The 25,116-nt window shown below is 39.5% G+C and overlaps 1 protein-coding gene across 4 annotated transcripts in view; it reads left to right on the top strand.

Annotated features, from left to right (window-relative positions):
* PARP3 (poly(ADP-ribose) polymerase family member 3) overlaps positions 1 to 25,116 on the top strand; it is a 487,884-nt gene that overhangs the window by 423,483 nt on the left and 39,285 nt on the right. For all 4 annotated transcript variants that reach the window (XM_044077474.1, XM_044077472.1, XM_044077473.1 and 1 more), the window contains exon 9: positions 4,480 to 4,657. In XM_044077474.1, coding sequence (XP_043933409.1) covers positions 4,480 to 4,657 — 178 coding nt within the window. The remainder of the gene's footprint in view (positions 1 to 4,479; positions 4,658 to 25,116) is intronic.

Here is a 25,116-nt window from a genome sequence, read left to right as displayed (position 1 = left end):
AATGTATATTAAAGACGTTACCGCATTAGTTAAATGGTACTCTTACATCACTATCGTTGATAAGAAGTCTCCTGGTTGCTTTAATATGTAAGTACCGTAATTCCAGTGATATTAAGGTAGTGACAGTCAAGTTAATTTTATCATTATGGGATGGTACAGAAGAACAACAACCCTAGCCTGATATTTCTTGGATTTTGTTGATAGAATTTGTACCACAAAGATCAGGTTTGTAGTTTGTTCTTTTAACCACATAATGCATGTAATCAGAGAGAATTTGTGGGCTTCTTGAAAGCAAGAACAAACTAAATGGTGAAAAAGTCTAAGAACTTTATTTTTATAAGTTCAGACATGTCCCCTGGGACAGTCTTATGAATACTGAACCATTTTGCTGGCACATGTATTTATCTAAAATGCCAGTTGCATTTTTTTTTTTTATCACAAGGATCAAACTTTTGGGGTAAAAAATTACATGAGTACTGCGGTTGCCTCTGTACATTGTCTTCACAGTGTTTCAACATGGTTGCTAAGTGGAAGGAGATCTGGAATGTATCCCTAAAGTATATGTCATTTCATGTCATTGTTCATTGGAAGCTAATATGGGGCCTCGTATTCTGCTTTTTGGAACATTCCATTGATTCTGCATTTGAACTTGAGTTTTTGGATGCCTCAGGCTGAGCTGCCTCAGTGAGTTTCAATGTAACCGATGGTATCTAAGATGAAAATCCAAGATATGATCAGAAATAATAATATAATTGAAGACTTAGAACTGGTCCTCTCTAGGTTAACCAGGTCAGAGCTGACAGCTATGCCCCTTACAGAACTCATTGTAGCAATCCATAATGGTTTTAATAGCATGAGATAATTTGAGAATGGACAACTGTCTGAAGAGCATTCAGAATGAATTATTCTAAAATTGTGAGTATTGCTGTAAATCTCCATATAAGATAGAGTGTGTTGGTATATTTTCAGAGCTTGTGAATTTTACCTTCTTTACATAGTCTGTTTATAAATTTTGGAATATGGTGAGCTATAGCAAACACAGCTAGGAGCAGCTAACTGGGGAGGGAGGGGGGGGGGGCTGTCATATTTTATACCACTTAATGAAGTAAATAATTTTCATTATTTTGAGTAACTTTTTTTTACACTGGCTGGAATGAAAAAAAAAACATCAGCCAGCATGTTAGCTAACATTACAAAGTGTTATTTGTGAAATCCAGATGGCTGCAAATATTAAAATTAGTCAGGAAAAGGGCTGACTATGTTTTGGAACATCATTACCATTCCAGAAGAATTTGGGATTGCTCATGATGGAAATTTGAAAATCACAAAATCAGGAAGTTTTGGTCTTCTTGATTTCAGATTTACAGACATAGTAAAGGTTCCTTAGTTTTGAAACATGCATATTCTTTCCCTGCTTTAGTTGGAGATGTAAGTTTGCTTCACATTTCTTTCTTTCTTTTTTTTTTTTTCCTCTCCTTTTTTTTTTGCAAAATTCTTAAGGATCTAGCTATCCATTAACAGTTAGTTTGCTTTGGTGTCTTAGCTGAAGCTAAGCTATTTATAACTGCTTTAAAGCTGCTTTTGAAGTTGAAAATAACTATCATTTCTAGGCAGAAAACAAATGGGCAGAAGATCAGTTTGAAATAGTGCTGGCTGCTTAATAACCATAAACATATTATATTACAGTTGTTAAAAACATCATGTAGAATAGTGGCCACTTTTAATTGAGTCTGGCCAGCTCCTTTATCAATGTTGTGACTCAGATTGCTGCGTCTCAAAGCACAGAAAAAATACCAAAAATATAGGAGAAGGCCGAATATTGAACATTGCTCTTCTCCTTTATTCTTCTGTTTCGCAGGGGTTCAACCCCCTGCACCCCAGACCGACTGAACTGGTATATCAGCTCTGAGATCGCTATACCTCAGAGAAAAGGGAATAGTCTGAGAAATGACAACCTCAGACTTAGTATAAGTTTGGATTTTTGCTCTTTCAATCATCCGAGTCCCAACATTTTAAATGGTTAAAAGTTTGGGCCTTTGCCTAGCAGGTTGGATACTGAAAGCTTTTTTCTAAGTTACACTTACAAACTCAGTTGTGTGACTATAGGATAGAAGAGTGCCCTAATTTGAAGCAGATTCAACTAATACTCTAAGCAGTTCAAAGATACTCTGGTATAAGGTTGCTTTGAAGGTAGGACTCAGACTGAGGTAACGTAAACTAATTTAGAGTAATACTTTAAGTCGTGCTAAGATACTGTGGTGTAAGGCTGCTATATACATAGTGATTACAGTGAAGTAACTTGAAATGATTTAGAATAATATTCTAAGTTACATCAAGATACTCCAGTGGAGGGCTGCCTTATGTTTAGGAATTAAGCTGTAGTAACTTGACATAGCTTAATGTAAAATATTAAGCTACTCTAAGATACCCTTGTGTAAGGTTGTTTGTAGATATTATAATGGCGAATCTTAAGAGTAAGACTTTTGGAATCCAACCTAATACACAATCTAATAGTGATCAAATGTTGGTTTTGCCTGTGTTGGAATGATTAATTATGTTATGTGATGGCAGACTCCTAACAGAGGGATTATTTTTCAAGAATTGCCTATAGGATGTGGACAATTAATTAAATGAAAAACAGTAATATTCTACTAAGGAAGATCTGCATTTTTAAGTCAGCAATCTGAATAGTGATTTTATTTGTATTCACGTGTCTAGGCACTTTTTCTGCTTGATACAAGAGGAGATTGAGAATCTCATATCAATGGGTTCTGGGAATGTGTTTTGATAATTCAGCATTATCCCATTGCCTGCCAAGCCTGCCAGACTAAGTCCTCCAGAAATGCTTCAGAGTAACTTATAAAATTATTTGCCTGTGTTTCAATAATTTCCAGTACTGTCAGATTTTGAAATTTTGAAATAGGGCGGCCACAGTGGTGCAGTGGTTAGCGTTGCCACCTCACATCAAGAGGTTCTCAGGTTTGATCCTCGGCTGGGGTGCCCTCTATGCGGAGTCTGCATGTCCTCCCTGTGGTCACATGGGTTTCTTCCAGGTGCTCTGGTTTCCTACCACATCCCAAAGACATGCTGTAGGTGGACTGCATACTCTAAATTAGCCCTAGGCGAGAGTGCGTGCGTGTGCCTTTCCTGGAAGGTTGGGTGCCGGGCTGGGAACACAACACCGTAAAATTCTACTGCCAGTCATGAGCAGACAGGTGATCCGCTGTGTCGACCCCTAACAGGGAAAAGCTGAAGGAAGAAGACTGTCAGATTTTGAAATGGTATTTTATGTGGTACACAGTTTACCTAGAAAAGTCCCAGCTTGAATGTATATCCCAGTGAATCTAGGCCATGTTTGTAGTGCCTCTGTCTTATTTAATGGCCACCTAGGCAATATATGATTTCAGAAGTGAAGAAATAATGTCCCATTGATGAAGAACACAGAAAGAAATTATGGAAGGTTCTAGACAGGCTGAAAGAGTGTAGGTTTAGCATAAGCATAGACAAGTATAATTTTTTCAGAGATGAAATTGCATATTGTGAGTGCGTAACTGATAAAAATGAACTGCCCATGTTACAAGGCAGGTAAAAGACTATGCTATAGGCATGTAGGCCACAGAATGTGCTACAATTGAGCATGACTCCACCCATGGAACATTCTGCCTGGTAGTCATAGCTGTGCAGAAACATGCACTCACTCTAGGAGGATATTGCAGCATGCTTTCTGGCCAATAGAGGGAGTTGTTAGAAACACTTAGAAAAAAAATTGTAAACCTTTACAGGATGATATCCATAACCCATGGTTCTTACCCTTATTGCATGCTATCTTCAGATACTGGAGGCCAGGTGGAATGAATAGGCATAAACGAAATGGGTACACAATAGTCAAAGGGAGGGAAGTGGGGGGGGGGTCAAAAAAATTAGCTTTGCAGGTCTTTACTGGTTATATGTACACAGATAGTCTGGTTGCAGCACGTGATCATTTTCTGCCATCATGTATCTTTTTTATTTAGAGGCATATTATCCTCTTGGTAAATATGTCATTTCCATTAAGGAATGTGTAATAATACTTTCTTTTTTGCAGTTTTTGGTAACTGAATTAATCACTTTCAGAAAATATGTCATACTATCCCATCTTCCTGATGTTTTACAGTAACAAACAAGGATATTGGCTATAGATGTGTACTGATGTCCTAATTTGGTTACTTTGTGTTTTCTTGTGTTTGGGTACCTCTCACATGGAATATTACATGTACACTATGTGAACTGTTCTCTTTTATTGTTTATATACATCTTTAATGTTAAGCAGCACTTTTGAGAGTATTGTAGCTGTCTTAAAAGGGTTACATTTTATATGTTCAGCATAAGATGTATTTTGAATGCCATTTTATAGAACATTTAAACGTTACCGATCTAACTGTATATCTACATGGCAAGCTTGATGCGGGTTAATAGTGTTTAAGACCATCTGTTCTACAGGATGAACGATTTAAAGCACATGATAGCATTGATAGTCGCCGCTTGCTATGGCATGGAACCAATGTTGCTGTTGTTGCTGCCATCTTGAAGAGTGGCTTGCGAATTATGCCACACTCAGGAGGTCGCGTGGGGTGCGGAATCTATTTTGCCTCAGAGAATTCAAAGTCAGCTGGATATGGTATGAAAAATGCAGTTTAATATTTTGTTGGGTTTTTTTCCTTCATTAAATATTTGTTTTTCTCTTATTTCAGTTGTTTCTCTTTGTCTTCATTCTTAAAGCATCCCAATTATACAGAAATGCAGACATTATTGACAAAATACCTAGTGGATGTTTAACTCAGTTTTCAGTATCTATAGTATGTCCTTCCTGTTTTGCAAACAATTGTGTGTCATAGATGTGTTTGTTATCCTACCAGTATCTTCTGACTTGAAATTTTCCTTATATGTAACCATTTTTTTTCTAATACAGCACTATGGTCCAAGAAATTAATGGAGCTTCTTTAGGGAAGGCTACTGTAGCAGAAAATTATAACATCTGGGTTTACCCAACTTCTGTTTCCCATTCTGGATGGATTTTTCTAGTAAAAGTTATCTTCCCTGTAAGCAGTCAGTGCAGGTCTTACTGCATGGAAGGTATTGCATAGGTGATTTCAGACTCCGTAATGTATACTGCATTTATTTTTCTCCCATATTTTCAGTCCTTTGTGGACTTTTTCTCACTCATTTATATTGAAGAAAAATTAAAGTAGTGGTTTGCAAAGCTGGAACTTGAGTGTGGCGAAGGGAGCAGCTGCCCCAAATGCAAGCTTTTAGGTATAGTGAGCAACACTGTAGAAAGTGCACCGATTTGACATTGTAAGTCAATGCAGTCGGCATTGTTGGGCCACTGGGAGCAAATGCTGGTTGGTACTTGCAACTGCAAGTAGTATCGATCGAAAACTTATTTAAACAACTGCGATCTCAACTGCAGCGATATAAATTATTTTGATATTTCAGACTATTTGCAGTGAGTGTGTGTGTGTGTGTGTGTGTGTGTGTGTGTGTGTGTGTGTGTGTGTGTGTGTGTGTGTGCATGTTAGGAACTGTGGCAAGGAGCTAGTGTAGCTATTTATCACAGTTTTTGAAAGGTGTTAGCAGACAGTCAGTAACTATGAAGAATCATAACTACTTTTTGCCTATAGCAGGAAGACATTTTTTTTCACTTCAGCTCTTGTTGGGGCCAATTGGAAGATTGGTCAGGGTACCAACTAACCTATCCAGAGCTCTGATGGCTTGGTCTGCTGCCTTTAATAGTTCCTTTAAATGTGTCTTCAACTCTAGTCAATAGATACTGACATCTTCAAAATATCATCAAAAACCACAAGCTATGTCTAAGTCCTGAATCCACCCATCCATCCATCCATTCATTCACAAACAACTTTTTCCTATTTTTGCAAATGGGGCAGGGCGTCGCATCAACAGTGACCAATTATTCTTATTGTAATCAAATGGCAACAAAAAAAAAAATCCCACACCCAGCATCTGTCTGGCTTGTAGCTAGGATCATAACATGGAAACTTGTTAAGACTTTTACATACAGCTTTAAAAAGTATGGGGGTCGATGGGAATCCAGTTCCAGGCACCAGCTTGCAGGTGATGCCATCTAACAGGGTTGCATTTGTTTTGAATTTTTTTATATATCTTTTGATTCATAATGATCTACTTTTCAGCTGCAGAGGAAAAGGTCACTAACTGTTAACAGGTATTTCTTTATTATCTTTCTCAAATACATCACTATCCATTCCATCCTTAATCTCAAGTTGAATCCCTGTCACACCCATGAAACTGTAGAGTGCGCATTGGAGGCCCAACCGTGTGGGGGGGGGGGGAAAGGCTTTTTCTGTGCTGGGTAGGCACTATATTCTTTTATAAGCAAGACTGGATATGGTTAACAGTGGCAACATCTGTTTTTTTAATAATTAAAAAAACTTTAAAGTGTAAACTGGAAGTAGATGTACCCATCCCAGTTATCCTGATAGGAACATCACAGTGACTGTTTCAAATAAGGGTAGGATGTACCCCCCAAGCATCCCAAGTACTGAAGGAAGACCACTTAGAGACTGTGTTACTATAGCATTTAACTGTGACCAAAGCTATCTCCACTATCACTGCTGAAAAAAAAGGGAAACGCACCACAAAGGTGACATGACTAAGGTGTTTACTGTGTGAATGCACTACCAAACAACATTCACATTGTATGAGGAAAGACAGTCATATCCTTTCATGCAGCTCTTATGTGTCTCCAAACAGCATTCGCATTGTATGAGGAAAGGCAGTCATATCCTTTCATGCAGCTCTTATGTGTCTCCAAACAACATTCGCATTGTATGAGGAAAGGCAGTCATATCCTTTCATGCAGCTCTTATGTGTCTCCAAACAACATTCGCGTTGTAAGAGGAAAGGCAGTGATATCCTTTCATGCAGCTCTTATGTGTCTTCAAACAACATTTGCATTGTATGAGGAAGGGTAGCGATATCCTTTCATGCAGCTTTTATGTGTCTCCAAACAACATTCACATTGTATGAAGAAGGGTAGAGATATCCTTTCATGCAGCTCTTATGTGTCTTCAAACAAAATTTGCATTGTATGAGGAAGGGTAGAGATATCCTTTCATGCAGCTCTTATGTGTTTCCAAACAACATTCGCATTGTGTGAGGAAAACCAGTCATATCCGTTCATGCAGCTCTTATGTGTCTCCAAACAACATTTGCATTGTAAGAGGAAAGGCAGTGATATCCTTTCATGCAGCTCTTATGTGTCTCCAAACAGCATTCGCATTGTATGAGGGAAGGCAGTCATATCCTTTTATGCAGCTCTTATGTGTCTCTAAACAACATTTGCATTGTATGAGGAAAGGCAGTGATATCCTTTCATGCAGCTCTTATGTGTCTCCAAACAACATTCACATTGTATGAGGAAAGGCAGTCATATCCTTTCATGCAGCTCTTATGTGTCTCCAAACAACATTCACATTGTATGAGGAAAGGCAGTCATATCCTTTCATGCAGCTCTTATGTGTCTCCAAACAACATTCGCATTGTATGAGGAAAGGCAGTGATACCCTTTCATGCAGCTCTTATGTGTCTCCAAACAACATTCGCATTGTATGAGGAAAGGCCGTTATATCCTTTCATGCAGCTCCTATGTGTCTCCAAACAACATTCACATTGTATGAGGAAAGGCAGTGATATCCTTTCATGCAGCTCTTATGTGTCTCCAAACAGCATTCGCATTGTATGAGGAAAGGCAGTCATATCCTTTCATGCAGCTCTTATGTGTCTCCAAACAACATTTGCATTGTATGAGGAAAGGCAGTGATACCCTTTCATGCAGCTCTTATGTGTCTCCAAACAACATTCGCATTGTATGAGGAAAGGCTGTAATATCCTTTCATGCAGCTCTTATGTGTCTCCAAACAACATTTGCATTGTAAGAGGAAAGGCAGTCATATCCTTTCATGCAGCTCTTATGTGTCTCTAAACAACATTTGCATTGTATGAGGAAAGGCAGTGATATCCTTTCATGCAGCTCCTATGTGTCTCCAAACAACATTCACATTGTATGAGGAAAGGCAGTGATATCCTTTTATGCAGCTCTTATGTGTCTCTAAACAACATTTGCATTGTATGAGGAAAGGCAGTGATATCCTTTCATGCAGCTCTTATGTGTCTCCAAACAACATTCACATTGTATGAGGAAAGGCAGTCATATCCTTTCATGCAGCTCTTATGTGTCTCCAAACAACATTCACATTGTATGAGGAAAGGCAGTCATATCCTTTCATGCAGCTCTTATGTGTCTCCAAACAACATTCGCATTGTATGAGGAAAGGCAGTGATACCCTTTCATGCAGCTCTTATGTGTCTCCAAACAACATTCGCATTGTATGAGGAAAGGCCGTTATATCCTTTCATGCAGCTCCTATGTGTCTCCAAACAACATTCACATTGTATGAGGAAAGGCAGTGATATCCTTTCATGCAGCTCTTATGTGTCTCTAAACAACATTTGCATTGTATGAGGAAAGGCAGTGATATCCTTTCATGCAGCTCTTATGTGTCTCCAAACAACATTCACATTGTATGAGGAAAGGCAGTCATATCCTTTCATGCAGCTCTTATGTGTCTCCAAACAACATTCACATTGTATGAGGAAAGGCAGTCATATCCTTTCATGCAGCTCTTATGTGTCTCCAAACAACATTCGCATTGTATGAGGAAAGGCAGTGATATCCTTTCATGCAGCTCTTATGTGTCTAGAAAACAACATTCACATTTTATGAGGAAAGGCAGTCATATCCTTTCATGCAGCTCTTATGTGTCTCCAAACAACATTCACATTGTATGAGGAAAGGCAGTGATATCCTTTCATGCACCTCTTTTGTGTCTCCAAACAACATTCGCATTGTATGAGGAAAGGCAGTCATATCCTTTCATGCAGCTCTTATGTGTCTCCAAAACAACATTCGCATTGTATGAGGAAAGGCAGTCTTATCCTTTCATGCAGCTCTTATGTGTCTCCAAACAGCATTCGCATTGTATGAGGAAAGGCAGTCATATCCTTTCATGCAGCTCTTATGTGTCTCCAAACAACATTTGCATTGTATGAGGAAAGACAGTGATATCCTTTCATGCAGCTCTTATGTGTCTCCAAACAACATTCGCAGTGTATGAGGAAGGGTAGAGATATCCTTTCATGCAGCTCTTATGTGTCTCCAAACAACATTCGCATTGTATGAAGAAAGGCAGTGCTATCCTTTCATGCAGCTCTTATGTGTCTAGAAAACAACATTCACATTGTATGTGGAAAGGTAGTGCTATCCTTTCATGCAGCTCTTATGTGCCTCCAAAACAACATTTGCATTGTATGAGGAAAGGCAGTCATATCCTTTCATGCAGCTCTTATGTGTCTGGCATTGTATGAGGAAAGGCAGTCTTATCCTTTCATGCAGCTCTTATGTGTCTCCAAACAACATTTGCATTGTATGAGGAAAGGCAGTGATATCCTTTCATGCAGCTCTTATGTGTCTCCAAACAACATTCACATTGTATGAGGAAAGGCCGTTATATCCTTTCATGCAGCTCCTATGTGTCTCCAAACAACATTCACATTGTATGAGGAAAGGCAGTGATATCCTTTCATGCAGCTCTTATGTGTCTCCAAACAGCATTCGCATTGTATGAGGAAAGGCAGTCATATCCTTTCGTGCAGCTCTTATGTGTCTCCAAACAACATTTGCATTGTATGAGGAAAGGCAGTGATACCCTTTCATGCAGCTCTTATGTGTCTCCAAACAACATTCGCATTGTATGAGGAAAGGCTGTTATATCCTTTCATGCAGCTCTTATGTGTCTCCAAACAACATTTGCATTGTAAGAGGAAAGGCAGTGATATCCTTTCATGCAGCTCTTATGTGTCTCTAAACAACATTTGCATTGTATGAGGAAAGGCAGTCATATCCTTTCATGCAGCTCTTATGTGTCTCCAAACAACATTCGCAGTGTATGAGGAAAGGCAGTGATATCCTTTCATGCAGCTCTTATGTGTCTCCAAACAACATTCGCATTGTATGAGGAAAGGCAGTCATATCCTTTCATGCAGCTCTTATGTGTCTCCAAACAACATTCACATTGTATGAGGAAAGGCAGTCATATCCTTTCATGCAGCTCTTATGTGTCTCCAAACAACATTCACATTGTATGAGGAAAGGCAGTCATATCCTTTCATGCAGCTCTTATGTGTCTCCAAACAACATTCGCATTGTATGAGGAAAGGCAGTGATACCCTTTCATGCAGCTCTTATGTGTCTCCAAACAACATTCGCATTGTATGAGGAAAGGCCGTTATATCCTTTCATGCAGCTCTTATGTGTCTCCAAACAACATTCACATTGTATGAGGAAGGGTAGAGATATCCTTTCATGCAGCTCTTATGTGTCTCCAAACATTCGCATTGTATGAGGAAAGGCAGTCATATCCTTTCATGCAGCTCTTATGTGTCTCCAAACAACATTCGCATTGTATGAGGAAAGGCAGTGATATCCTTTCATGCAGCTCTTATGTGTCTCCAAACATTCGCATTGTATGAGGAAAGGCAGTCATATCCTTTCATGCAGCTCTTATGTGTCTCCAAACAACATTCACATTGTATGAGGAAAGGCAGTGATATCCTTTCATGCAGCTCTTATGTGTCTAGAAAACAACATTCACATTTTATGAGGAAAGGCAGTCATATCCTTTCATGCAGCTCTTATGTGTCTCCAAACAACATTCACATTGTATGAGGAAAGGCAGTGATATCCTTTCATGCACCTCTTTTGTGTCTCCAAACAACATTCGCATTGTATGAGGAAAGGCAGTCATATCCTTTCATGCAGCTCTTATGTGTCTCCAAAACAACATTCGCATTGTATGAGGAAAGGCAGTCTTATCCTTTCATGCAGCTCTTATGTGTCTCCAAACAGCATTCGCATTGTATGAGGAAAGGCAGTCATATCCTTTCATGCAGCTCTTATGTGTCCCCAAACAACATTTGCATTGTATGAGGAAAGACAGTGATATCCTTTCATGCAGCTCTTATGTGTCTCCAAACAACATTCGCAGTGTATGAGGAAGGGTAGAGATATCCTTTCATGCAGCTCTTATGTGTCTCCAAACAACATTCGCATTGTATGAAGAAAGGCAGTGCTATCCTTTCATGCAGCTCTTATGTGTCTAGAAAACAACATTCACATTGTATGTGGAAAGGCAGTGCTATCCTTTCATGCAGCTCTTATGTGCCTCCAAAACAACATTCGCATTGTATGAGGAAAGGCAGTCATATCCTTTCATGCAGCTCTTATGTGTCTGGCATTGTATGAGGAAAGGCAGTCTTATCCTTTCATGCAGCTCTTATGTGTCTCCAAACAACATTTGCATTGTATGAGGAAAGGCAGTGATATCCTTTCATGCAGCTCTTATGTGTCTCCAAACAACATTCACATTGTATGAGGAAAGGCAGTGATATCCTTTCATGCAGCTCTTATGTGTCTCCATACAACATTCGCATTGTATGAGAAAGGGTAGAGATAACCTTTCATGCAGCTCTTATGTGTTTCCAAACAACATTCGCATTGTATGAGGAAAGGCAGAGATATCCCTTCATGCAGCTCTTATGTGTCTCCAAACAACATTCACATTGTATGAGGAAGGGTAGAGATATCCTTTCATGCAGCTGTTGTGTCTCCAAACAACATTCGCATTGTATGAGGAAAGGCAGTCATATCCTTTCATGCAGCTCTTATGTGTCACCAAACAACATTCGCATTGTATGAGGAAAGGCAGTGATATCCTTTCATGCAGCTCTTATGTGTCTAGAAAACAACATTCACATTGTATGAGGAAAGGCAGTCATATCCTTTCATGCAGCTCTTATGTGTCTCCAAACAACATTCGCATTGTATGAGGAAAGGCAGTGATATCCTTTCATGCAGCTCTTATGTGTCTAGAAAACAACATTCACATTGTATGAGGAAAGGCAGTCATATCCTTTCATGCAGCTCTTATGTGTCTCCAAACAACATTCACATTGTATGAGGAAAGACAGTGATATCCTTTCATGCAGCTCTTATTTGTCTCCAAGCAACATTTGCATTGTATGAGGAAAGGCAGTGATATCCTTTCATGTAGCTCTTATGTGTCTCTTTTTTGTGCAAGATTTTTGTAGCCATGTCTTTGTAGCCACCACTCCCTTGCTATGGTTTTAAGTCCCACAGAACACTTAATAACCAAAGAATGGAGAAGGGGACAAGTTGTATCGGAGCTTTACAGCCAACAGAGAATAAATCATTGAATTACACTGGTTTCTTTGGAATACCTCAAAGTTGTTAATGTGTGCATGTGTGTGTGTGTGTGTGTGTGTGTGTGTGTGTGTGTGTGTGTGTGTGTACATCTATCTATGTCTCTATCTCTAGATCTATACCTATATCTACCCCATCTGTACATATGGGATACTTAACTTTAGTTGAACATACATTTGTTCAAACAGAAAAATAAAATGGTACAGCTGATCAAAACTTAGATGATCCCACATACTGGCTTGTTACCTGTCCAAGACTGGGGTATACTCTGGACTATGGAATTTGCCCCTTCCCACTGTACTATGATATCAGAGTTGATATATATAATAAATGGGATGAATATGTGCAGTGGGGCTTGCTACCTTGTAAAAAGAGTGTTTTTTGTGTTTTAATTTCAATTATTTCAGTTTTGAGCTTTTATAGCTTGACAATTTGTAGGTCTATCATATTTGTTTTCGATGTAGTGTCATATCATATATATATATGTGTGTGTGTGTGTGTGTGTGTGTATATATATATATATATATATATATATATATATATAGAGAGAGAGAGAGAAAGGTTTACTTAAATTGATCGAATGACATTTATGTTGACGTGCATAATGTCGAAACAAATTGATTGACATTATGCAAGTTGTCGTGCTGCTACGCATGCATCAAGAATTAAGCTTGGTGGATGCAAAACTTTTTAAAAAATCACAAAGAAAGCATTTTTTTGCATGGGGCCAAGTCCCCCACACACCCTATGTAGGGGGGATGCACCCCCACACTCCCCTGATAATTATATATTCTAACTTCGAGATCACACATTCCCCAGGAAAAAGGGTATATTCCCCTATCCAGGGATTGTCGATCGCACACAGTTGTCGACCATTTGTTTATTTGACCAAACTGAGCCGATTTAATGGATGTCAACCAATGCACAATTCAACAAATTTACCAGGATCCATATATATTAATGTGTATATCTGCATAGTATATATGTGGTTGTTCATATATCTGAATGCACATAAAGCATAAAATATCTCCAGCCAAGTGAGGTAAAGCCATAGGAACACCTGTTTAATGACCTCTTTCATAACAAATAAAAAGCAGGAACATCATCAACATTCACTCTCCATAAACAGAAAATTATGAGTGAATGTTTAATTTGATGAAGTTCCTGTTTTATGTTTGGAATGAAATTGCTCATTAAACCAGTGTTCTTTTGACTTTACCTCCCTTGGCTGGCACTTTTTTATGCTTGTTACCTTTCTGTTCACTTGTTAGGCTAGACACAGATTTCTAGGGAGTAATCTATAACAGACTGAGTACAGAGAGAGGGAAGCTAGTCTGTCCTGAAAACTAAGATTCCAGAGTCCATTTTGTTTTGATTTTCTGTTTTGATGTTCAGTGATTGGGATGTTCACTGTTATATAATCCGTATGTGTTGTATTACAAAATATAATCCCCAAAGCAGGGACTTACAGCCTGCCATTCAGGTACCTAAAGATCTTCTATCAAATGTTGGTTCTTTAGTCATCTGAAATAAACCAGACACATCAAATTATGTTAGCTGTAGAAGAGATATTGGATATGGATTGTATAATTGTGGAGAAGCCTTCTGCCCAGCAAAAGCTCCTACCATAACTTAACCAAGTTCTAGTTCTCCAGTGTTTCTGTGCTTTCATTTGGTTACAATCTAAAGGTGAGAGAGATGTATCTCTCTCTCTCTCTCTCTATATATATATATATATATATATATATATATATATATATATATATATATATATATATATATATATACACATATACACACATATATATATATATATATATATGTGTGTGTGTGTATATATAGATATATATATATATATATATATATATATATATATATATATATATATATATATATATGTGTATATGTGTATATATATATATATATATATATAGTTACACTTTAAAATCTCGAAATACTGAAATGTTGAATTTCAGTATTTCGAGACTATAAAGTCGAAAGTGCAGTTACGCAAAACTGCATAATAGGGAATGCGGAAATGTTGCATTCGCCATTATGTGTTCGTGTACATGACATGAGGTGCAGTTTGTGGTTTTACCTTGGGTTTGAGGTAAGTGGTGTTTTTGTAAGGGTATTGGGTAGAGATTTTAGTGTGTGTGAGTATGTGTAGTGGTGAGTTTATGTGTTTGGGTGTTTAGTGCAACCTCGTAGTTAGCATATATAATTAGGCGGGGTGTCGGCAGGTAGGTGTATTTGTGTTTGTGTGGTGTAGTGTTTTGTTTGTGTTACATTCGTGGTTTGAAAGTTCGCTGTTTTAAAGTTTCTGGTTTTTGATTTTTCAGCTTTATAGTCTTGAGATACTGAAATTCGATATTTCAGTATTTCGAGATTATAAAGTGAATATATATATATATATATATATATATATATATATATGTATAGATCTAGATACACACATAGATGCATCTCCTTTAAAGAAGCCGCAGGAGCCTGCATAATCTGTAATGTTTCTTGTAAAGTTGGTATACATCCAGTTTTCTGGTCACTTTACATGGATCTTCACTGGTACTTGCTAAGTAAAGAAAAGCAAACATGACATAAACCATTCTCCTCTAGTTCCTGAGGGTTGGGGACATTTCTTCAACCCATATTTAAGCCTACAGTATGTTGCTTCTGACCATAATGGTGCATAATCGCAACCATCTGGAATGAAAGAATGTTTTTTTTCCTCTGGACAGAATGCATCATATTCCTAGAATAAAGAAATTGTTAGCTGATGATACTATATAAAGAAACCAGTAGTTATGAAAGTTTGACAATGCATCAAAAACACAGCAATGTAACATAATATATTTGATGTGTTTAGTTGTATACACGAAACCCTATACTACCTGTTACAGTATGTTTGGTTAATCAAAGCCATCTGACATTTTCCAACAGCCATATTTAATACCCATAGTGCCAAGCAGATGGTAATTCACTAAACTGTTATCCATTTACGTAAAACATCAACTTAGCTATGCTTTTTATTTGTTACAGACAAAGGCAATTTTATATTTAAATTAAAGTAACACATAGAAAATAGTGACACCGAATTATTAATGCAGTATGATATTTTTTAGCAGAGATGAAAGTCAAACAGGCCTGCATATTAATGTCTGTATACTATGGGGTAGTTTTATGCATAACAAATGAAAGGCATGATCGTTGGAGCAGCCGTGGCTCCAAATTATGTAGATGTTTTTAAGGATCATTAGAAAACTACAAATGTAAGAGTGTCACAGTGGTGGCATAGTATAGTAATGTATTTTTGTATGAGCAATGATATTTTTATTATATGGCAGGAAACTGAAAGTTTATTGGAATATATTAAAAATATGTTATAAGGTCACGTGAATGTTTATGTTTATTTTTTATATATATATATATATAGTCTCATGAGATATGTTTTTAAATCTAATGATTTATGATTATGAGAAAAAGACAAACGATATAAGGAAGACAGATACTGATATCAAAAAGAACCAAAGGGCCACAAGTGCATTATGCAGGCATTCGGCTGGGAGTCATAAGAGATTGTGAAGTCTCAGCTGGCTAGAGTAGTAAGACAAAGTCTACATTCAAAATCGAAGGTTATGTTATTTTACATTAAGAGGGTTCGTGTTCTGCACTCTTGTGGGAGGAGAGGCTGGACTCTGTCCTTCTGAGCTGGGAATTTCTGGTTAAAGCTTATAGTGCCTGCATATTTGAACTGCTTCTTACTGAAATTGGTACACCTCGTTTGGCATAGACTAGATCCAGACCTGCTGAATCTAGCTTTGTTTGTATAACTTGAGCACTAATCCAGGCATTTTTTAAAGTATTCAGTTGTATTTATTACTGCTGGTAGTAACTTGATTAAAGTGTAGCTATCATTTCTAAGTCTTTTGGATTAAGCACTTGGGCTTCAGACCAGTTGTTTTACATTAGGAAGGTTTGTGGCCTGCACTGTGGTGGCAGGACAGGCAGCTTACATCCTTCTAGGTTAGGAACTGCTGATTGAGAGCTCAGTGTCTGTTATTCTAAAAGTGTATTAGTTCTGGTTTAAGCACTTGGGCTTCAAGGATTATGGTCTGCACTCTTGTGGGAGAAGAGGCTGGACTCTTATAATTTTTGTTGCTTTCCACATCTGAATACCTAGCGACTGTATTTGCCTTTCTGTTACACTGAAGCTGTTTTTACTGCATTTAACTTAATATTGCACTTGGAATCCTTGTTTGTTACTATTTGACTGTATTTGTAGCAAATTCTTCTGTGTAAGCTGTAGTAGCTGATTCATAGCATTTATAAGTGTTTGCTGTACCTGTTTCTGCCTGTTCTGTGAAAAAAAGAAAGAAAAAAAAGAAAAAACTGTCTCTTGTTTTTCCTGCTTTACTAGTTTAGTCCAGTTTCAGAGTTGCTGATTCCTGGCTTTGTTGTAGTTCCTGTGTACTGTTTCCTTGCCTTATTTGGGGAGAGGAAGTTACCTTGCTTACCAGTGGGAGTGGGAAGCATTGAGCTGCCTTTGTCCAGTTTTGTGAGGTTTCAGCCAGTAACTAGTAGTTTATTGGTCGTTTGGGCCAGTTTCTAGCTTTTCCAGCCCCTGGTATAAAATTGCACACTAGGGCAAGGCAGGTTTAAACTAGGCTACCTAAAGTCCACTCTTCAAATTTTCCCTTAAAACTACCTTCCTCGAACTATACTACTGATCTAATCAGCTTATCCTATAACTAAAAGATCATCTCCACTTGACTCCAAGTAGACTATTCTCTATCTGTTAAACCTAGCACTTGCTCCTACAGTACTTATTACCTTGATCGGCACTCTTGTCATAGATAGTACCCCAAAACTCGGTCACCCACGTCCCCTGAATCTTTTTAAAGTTTTTTGTCTATCCTTCTAGCATGTCGAGGGATCAGTTGCTAGTGTCCTCTCCTGCTCAGCTGGTGAACAATACTGAGGCAATGTTACAATTGCCTCATGTACACAGACAACTCCTCCTCCCACAAAACACAAATACATGCGAGATGCAACTATACGGCCAAACTGGAGGCTGAGCTCTCAACACAGGACTGGCAAGACCAGTCAGGAGGAGAAGGTTACCACACACACTATAGACCCAGTCTCACATAGCACCATTACAACCTCAAATCATACACATAAACACACAAAGACATACTGGAGGCTCTGATCAAAATCTACCAAAACAGCAGAGGCCCAAAGCAGACACCCAAACAACCACCACCTCAGAACACAACACCTGCAACACATAGACCTCACAGTCAGAGTGTCAAACAGTCACAGCCCTTAAGGCCAAACACAATGCCAGACACACTAGTCATTGGTGACTCCATAGTCAGACACACTGATGTCCCGCTCACCAGACTGAGTAAGGAGAAGGTCACAGTAAGCTGCCTGTCGGCGCTAGAATCCGCCACATACGCAAGCACTCAGGTCTCTCAACAGCAAGTACAAATATGACTCAGTCATTGTCCACGCTGGTGTAAACGACCTGAGACGCCTCCTTGGACTACATGAAAAGAGACATTGAGGAGCTCTCTGACTATGTAGCCCAGGCAGGTATGACCCTGACCTTGAGCAGTATCCTACCTTCACCAAGTGATGCCACAATACAGAGATAAGATGATCAGCTTTAACAATTGGCTTAAACACTGGTGTCATTCAAAGGATCCAGTATCTGTCTGCCTGGGATGACATGCTGGACAAGCAGGGACGGCTTGCACCTGTCACCCGGATTCGGATATTGGCAAAGGCTCTTGCCACCCCATAGTGCCTTTTTAGGCAAGGCTCAAATTCTAAACCTACCACCCTAGAACACAAAAAGGGAAAAACTAAGGGTAATGCTGCTCAATGCCAGAAGTCTCAATCTCAAAATGCACGCACTCGAGGCCCTTCTCAGTATGGAGAACATCGATGTCTGTGCTGTGACAGAGACCTGGTTCAAGGCTCCTGAGAGCACCCCAGCTATCAGGTTTTACCTCATATCATGGCCCCAAAATCCGGACAATACCAAGAAAGGAGGGGGGGTATCCATATTCAAGGACACCCACACCTCAAGACTGGTGGCAACGCACGATGCATCGGAGACCATCCAGGTGCAATTAACCATAGGCAAGACTGCTCTGCAAATTGTAGCATGTTACAGGCCACCCTCACAAACTCAGGAACCTCACATGGCCTTCCTGAAAACACTAGAGGGGATAAATGTATCACCAAACACCATCATACTAGGTGACTTCAATTACCCTAATATAGACTGGGAACACTACTCAAGCCCAAACACCCTAGCCCAAAAGTTCCTGGAATTCATAAACTCAAATGCCATGGAACAACTAGTCACCATCCCGATAACATACTTGATCTCATCATCATGAGCGAACATGGGAGCACAATGTTCAACACCGGGAAGTACCCCTCACTGGTGAGATCAGATCACAACTAATCTCTTGGAGGTCCTCATCCCACCCCACCTGAAATAAAAAGACCACAGTAAAGAACTTCTCAAAGCCGACTTCACACTTCTAAAGACTAGTGTGGTCTCCTTTAAGGCCCCGAGCTGGTGGAAAACAGTACTCAAGCCGCTGAATGCCTTCTACCAGCACCTGCAGGACTGCATGGATAAGGCAATCCCAAACAAAACAAAGACTCTTAGTACCAAAGGCCCCAGTCTGGTGGACCCCAGCCATAAACAAACTCTACAATAAAAGGAGGAAGCTACTACAAGATACAGCAAAATCCTTAAAAGGTAAGACACCCTTGATCACTATAAGTAAAAACTAAGAGCTCTCATAAAATCATCCAAAGCAAATTTCGAGAAAAAATAGCTAAAGACTCAAAAGACAATCATAAGGCCTTCTTTAGCTATGTTAGACACCTAGGAGGAAACTCCCAGATATGCTCAGAACTAGTTCAAAATGATGTGAAGATTACTGATCCTACAGACATTGCCAACATACTGGCTGACAGGTTCAGTGCAAACCCTCCCCCAAAGGAGAGATATCTATACCAAACGATTGCAGCCCCAAACATCAGCGCCCAAGTGAGAACTGCTCCAAAAAAAACACAGCATCCATGGGACCTGATGGTGTCCCGGCTGTGTGCTCCACGAACTCAATGAGGAATTAAACCCACAGCTAGGACAGCTGTTTAATCAAAGTCTTACCTCTGGAAGGAGTGGCGCACTGCAACTGTGGTCCCACTTCAGCCTGACGAGCCTTATCTGCAAAGCCATGGAGAGGATCATAATGGATCTCATAAATAAAGACATAGGGAATTTGCAGACTTTGGATCCAACAGTTTGGCTTTGTCAAAGGCAGATCATGCCTTTTAAACTTGGTTGACTTCTTGAAACAGTCACCAAAGCCATTGAGGAAAGGCAGTCCATACAGCCTACCTCGATCTGGCGAAGGCCTTCGATACAATACCCCGTATCATTGAAAAACTCATCAGCTTAAATGTTAACCCATACATCACAAGATGGGTTGCAAACTGGCTGAGTGACAGAACCCACAGGGTCAGAGTTGCTGGCGCCATGTCAGACTCAAAACCTGTCACAAGTGGTGTCCCACAGGGCTCAGTCCTGGGCCCTCTTGTTTGGCATCTACTTTCAAGTACAAGCAAACACAGGAGGGTTATGGCTGACAAAGTTTGCAGATGACTGCAAACTGGGCGCCATAGTAGAAAACACATCTGACACAGATATCCTTCAGAAGGGTCTCACAGAAATGGATAACTGGTGGAGCCAGCCTGAAGTTAAATGCAAAAATGCATAGTCATACCCTTTGGGAAAAACAAGGTTACCCCTAGCTACCAAATAGGTGGCAATCCACTGAGCACAGAAGAAGTTATCAGGGACCTGGGGACCCAGGTTGATAGTAGTCTGTCATTCGACACCCATGTAGCTAAAGTAGTTAGGAAGACTTTCATTGCCCACCTTATCATGAAGGGATTCTCATCTAGATCAAGGAGGTCATAGTCTCCCTTTACTCATCACTCATCAGACCAATGATTGAGTACAATGCCCCATTTGGGATGTATCTGACCCGACACCTGCAGCAGCTGGAGAGGCCAAAAGTTCCTCACCAAAAGGATAAAGGGTCTCAAAAATCTGTCCTATGCTGCCCGACTGAAAGAACTCCAGCTCTATTCAGTGCTCAGAGGTGACCTTTGCCTAACATACAAGGCCATGTCAAACCCAGATTTGATGAATATGCTTCACCTCAAAAATCTAGATCCATCAGAGCCACAAGGGCGGAGACTTAAACCTCGACACGGCTATTAGCTGGAGGATAGATTCATTACCCAAAGACTCCTATGCTGTGGAACAAAATCCCGGTACATGAGGCAGAGCACCTCGCTGGCCTTGTTCAAGAGAAATCTTGACCAATGGATGGGAGATCGCAGATATACCCAGGGATTACCTCAGTGTCACTGCTTGACAGAGGCACAGCAAAATAATGGGTATAGTTCCCCTTACTAAAGGGGTGACAAAACGATGGGCTAGGCTTGTAAATGCCCTCGGGCAGATAGCCTAGTATAAACCTATGAACCTATGAACCTATGTGAACAAGCTTCTCACATGAGAGACTACATCTGTGAAAATATTTATGAGTTTGTACAAGAAGTGAATTAGAAAAGAAGCATTACATTTTGTATTTACTTTAGAATGGAGCAGGAGATGGATGCTTTCATACAGAAAATTCTGTGCTGCCATTCAAATTATTCTGCTCAAGGGGCATACATACTGTAAAGAAAATGAGAAATATTATTTCTAATAAATTGCATGACCTTATTGGTAGCAGTGATATTGTGTCTAGTAAGTGAGTATTATAGATGTACAAGCAAGAGGGAAAAATTTTAAAACAACTCTGCTATAATAAACAAAACAATAACAAAAAGGAGATATATATATATATATATATATATATATATATATATATATATATATATATGTATGCACACACGTATATATGTATGTATCTATATGTACATTTATTAAATTTAGTTACATTTAAAGTTAATCTCCATTTGGTTGGTTAAGGTGTGTGTGTGTGTGTGTGTGTGTGTGTGTGTGTGTGTGTGTGTGTGTGTGTGTGTGTGTGTGTGTGTGTGTGTGTGTGTGTGTGTGTGTGTGTGTGTGTGTGTGTGTGTGTGTGTGTGTGTGTGTGTACATGTGACACTTTTTTTGTGCAGCGTCAGTATGCATTTTTGCTGAATGTAATTTGTATAGCTTTATTTTTCCCTTTGTGAGTGGAACTGGCTTAACATATGATGATACGGAGACAGTGATGATACATACTTGATAATGATGGTAGATTGGTGATAAAATATCTTGCATTTGGAATAAGATAAACATTGTTGTCACCCTCTATCAATGTTCATTAGAAGACCTACTACAGATGCGCATGCGCGCACACACACACACACACACACACACACACACACACACACACACGCACACACTTTGCTATCACATATTCGATTGTCATTTAGGTGATCTAATATGTGCGAAAATCATTTTCTTGAACTGAGAGTTCAATCACCACAATGTCGAAGCTGACATGAGCGAACAGCCGCTATTGTCAGCTTCAACATTGCGGTGCAGGTCACACTATAGTGGGGATCGGGAAATGTACCCTTACACTCACTGTAGTGCGATCTCGGAGTTTGTATATATAAGTAGGGGGGATGCCCCCCTGCAAACATTGTTGTTAGTTGTGGGAAGATGTGTGCATTTCAGCAAAGTCGATATTCGACATTGCTGAAATGCTCCGTTCGATATTTCGGTTGCTTGCTGTTTTGATTTCCGACAATATTTGTCGGAAATTGTTGCGTTCGTCTAAATGACGTTCGCAAATATGATACTAAACCCACACACACAGACACACACACAGACACACACACACACACACACACACACACACACACACACACACACACACACACACACACACACACACACACACACACACACACACACTCACACACACTCACACACACACACGCATTCATGCACACATGTTTAGTAATATAGTGATATAGTGACTGTTAGAACATAAGGGGAGTATGGGAGCAGAAAGATATGCTACTGCTGATACTAGCATATGCAGTAAGGGGCAGCAGTAAAGCTGATACTAATCCTTCAGGCAGAGAATCGATATAGAATCATATGAGGGACAGCTGTTCCAGTTTGCACGTTAAAGTTACTCCTCACGAATGAAGTTAGGTTAGTTTGGCTCTAAGGTTTGGATGAGTCTCAGGGACTCTGCATAGAAGGAGAAGGCAGTCTGAGAGTAAAGAAAAGAAACTAGTTTTCTAAGGAAGTAAATGCTGGAACTGGATTGATAATATTTATTTAGTACAATTAGAGGAATTCCACATGTTGCTGCAGGCCCAAGTGATGTAGGCACTTGAATGACTGAAAAACTGTTACTTAACTTTGCCAAGGTAAAGTGAACACTATATTTATTATGAACCAAAGCAAAAGAAGTTTTTCAGCTAGGTTGAAGGAACATTTAAGAGATATTAGGAGAGGTAGTGAAGTTATTCCAGTAGCTACACACTTCCAGCAAGTGCATAATGGTAATCCTTCTGGGTTACAAGCAATGATTTTGGAACAAAGTGCTTAATGAAAAAACAGTGATTTATGATATAAAAAACAGCTGAGAAGAAAGGAATCAGTTTTCATTTTGAAATTTAAAACACTTTTTCTATGGGTTTGAACAGGGAATGCAATTGGAAATGTTTGATGTAAGAGATATTTTTAAATTGTAAATGTTTTTACTTGATTATTCAGTAAGTAAATAATGGATGTATATAAGTGGTGTTGAGTAGAGATAAGGTTTTACTCTGTAAAAGGCTTGTTGTAGCCGAGGCCCTAGAGATTTGAAATATACTTTTTTTGGTGTTTTAATAAAGTATTCATTTTGGTATTGTTGGCTTCCCGGTTTTGTGGTTTACCAAGGTGAACACTGTATTTATTTTGTTCTGAGAAATCTCACTGAGAAAAGACTGTATAAAATGTTTTGAGTGAACCAGTTCATTTGAGCTCTTTTCATCTGTTATCAACAATCTTAAGTGACTACTAAAAGCTGTCATATCTGTGCATTTTGTCTCTATTTATCTTTGTATATTGCAGCGTTTATGTTGGTTGAATGGTGGTTTAGTGGACAGTTTTCCTGCCTTCTTAATTTGGTTCACTGGAATGCTGATTGACATTGCAATAAGATCAACATAATATGGGAGTTGGGGAATATACCCTTTCTCTGGTATTGTGCAATCTCAGAGTTGATATATTTAAGTAGGGGGTGTAGGGGGCATGGGGGGCATGCCCCACTGCAAAAATATTAATTTTTATTAGCATATTCCCAGGTTATCTTTTGGAGCGCGGACAATGCACTGACTGTGTTTGTTTTTTTCAATCTTTTCTGATTGTCAATCTGCTAACTTCAGTTTATAGTACAGTTTTGTACCTACCATAGATGTAGACATTCGAGTGCGCATACAGCTGCAGTCATCACACTTGGGTTATCCTGCCGTCAGGCGGGTCCTCGGATGGCCGAATTCCAAAGTCTAGGTCCGGCGTCGGTTGTCGTTGCTTCTCCTCTGATGTCAGTGCGGCAGGGGTATAAAAGAGGCAGCCGACGACATTTTCTTCAGTTTTTCTTGCCCCAGATGTCAGGTGCCCCCAGAAAGGAAGGCAAAACTTGATGTCATGCAAACATACATAAGTAGATAAATCAAAACAGTAGTTGCAAGCAAATACACCATAAAGGAATACCCCAAATAGGTTGTAAGTTAAAGGTGTTTGTCATAAGCCCTGTCCTAAGAGGGGATGGAGGGAGGGTAACCTGGACTGCAGCTGTATGCGCACTCGAACATCTACATTTATGGTAGGTACAAAACTGTACTATGTTCATCGTGCATACAGCTGCAGTCATCACACATGGGTAGAATCCCAAAGCTAAGTAAGGGTGGCTGGTACTAAGCGGAATTAGGAGGGGCTAGAATGCCCTGCAGGACTGCTGTGGCAAAGCCCGCTCTAGATTTTGAGTATAGTGGAAGGTGGTAGTGCTTGGAGAAAGTGTGCACTGAACTCCAAGTAGCTGCTTCCAAAATGTCCTTGGTAGGGACCCCCCTGAGGAAAGCTGCTGAGGTAGCTGTAGCCCTGGTGGAGTGGGATCTGATGTATACAGGCACTGATTTTCCATGAAATGAATAACAAAAGCGTATGCAGTAGGCTATCCATTTTGAAATAGTCTGTTTGGAAATAGCCTTTCCTTGAGCACCTGTAGCATAGGACACAAAGAGCTGCTCAGATTTTCTGAATGACTTTGTTCTGTCCAAGTAATAACGAAGTTGCCTGTGAATGTCCAAGGAATGTAGTAGCCTCTCTCCTTTGTTCTGTGGATTTGGATAAAAGGTAGGTAAATTAATAGACTGATTCAAAGCCACACTGGATACTACCTTTGGCATGAAGGTAGGGTTGATTCGTAAGGAAAACCTGTCCTGATAGAAAATGATGAATGGTTGCACAGCCATGAGGGCCTGTAGCTCCAAAACCCTGCATGCTGAGGTAATAGCCAGAAGGAAGGCTGTTTTCCATGACAAGTATTGTAGCTCTGCTGAAGAAGCCGGCTCAAAAGGAGGCAGTGTCAGCTTCTCCAATACGAAGTTGAGGTCCCAAGCTGGAGCTGGTGGTTTCCGTGGGGGTTTTATATTTT

This window comes from Protopterus annectens, chromosome 7.part0 (genome assembly GCF_019279795.1).
Source record: "Protopterus annectens isolate FY-2018-M chromosome 7.part0, PAN1.0, whole genome shotgun sequence".
NCBI lineage: Eukaryota > Metazoa > Chordata > Ceratodontiformes > Protopteridae > Protopterus > Protopterus annectens.
This window is presented reverse-complemented; position numbering and strand designations above follow the sequence as displayed.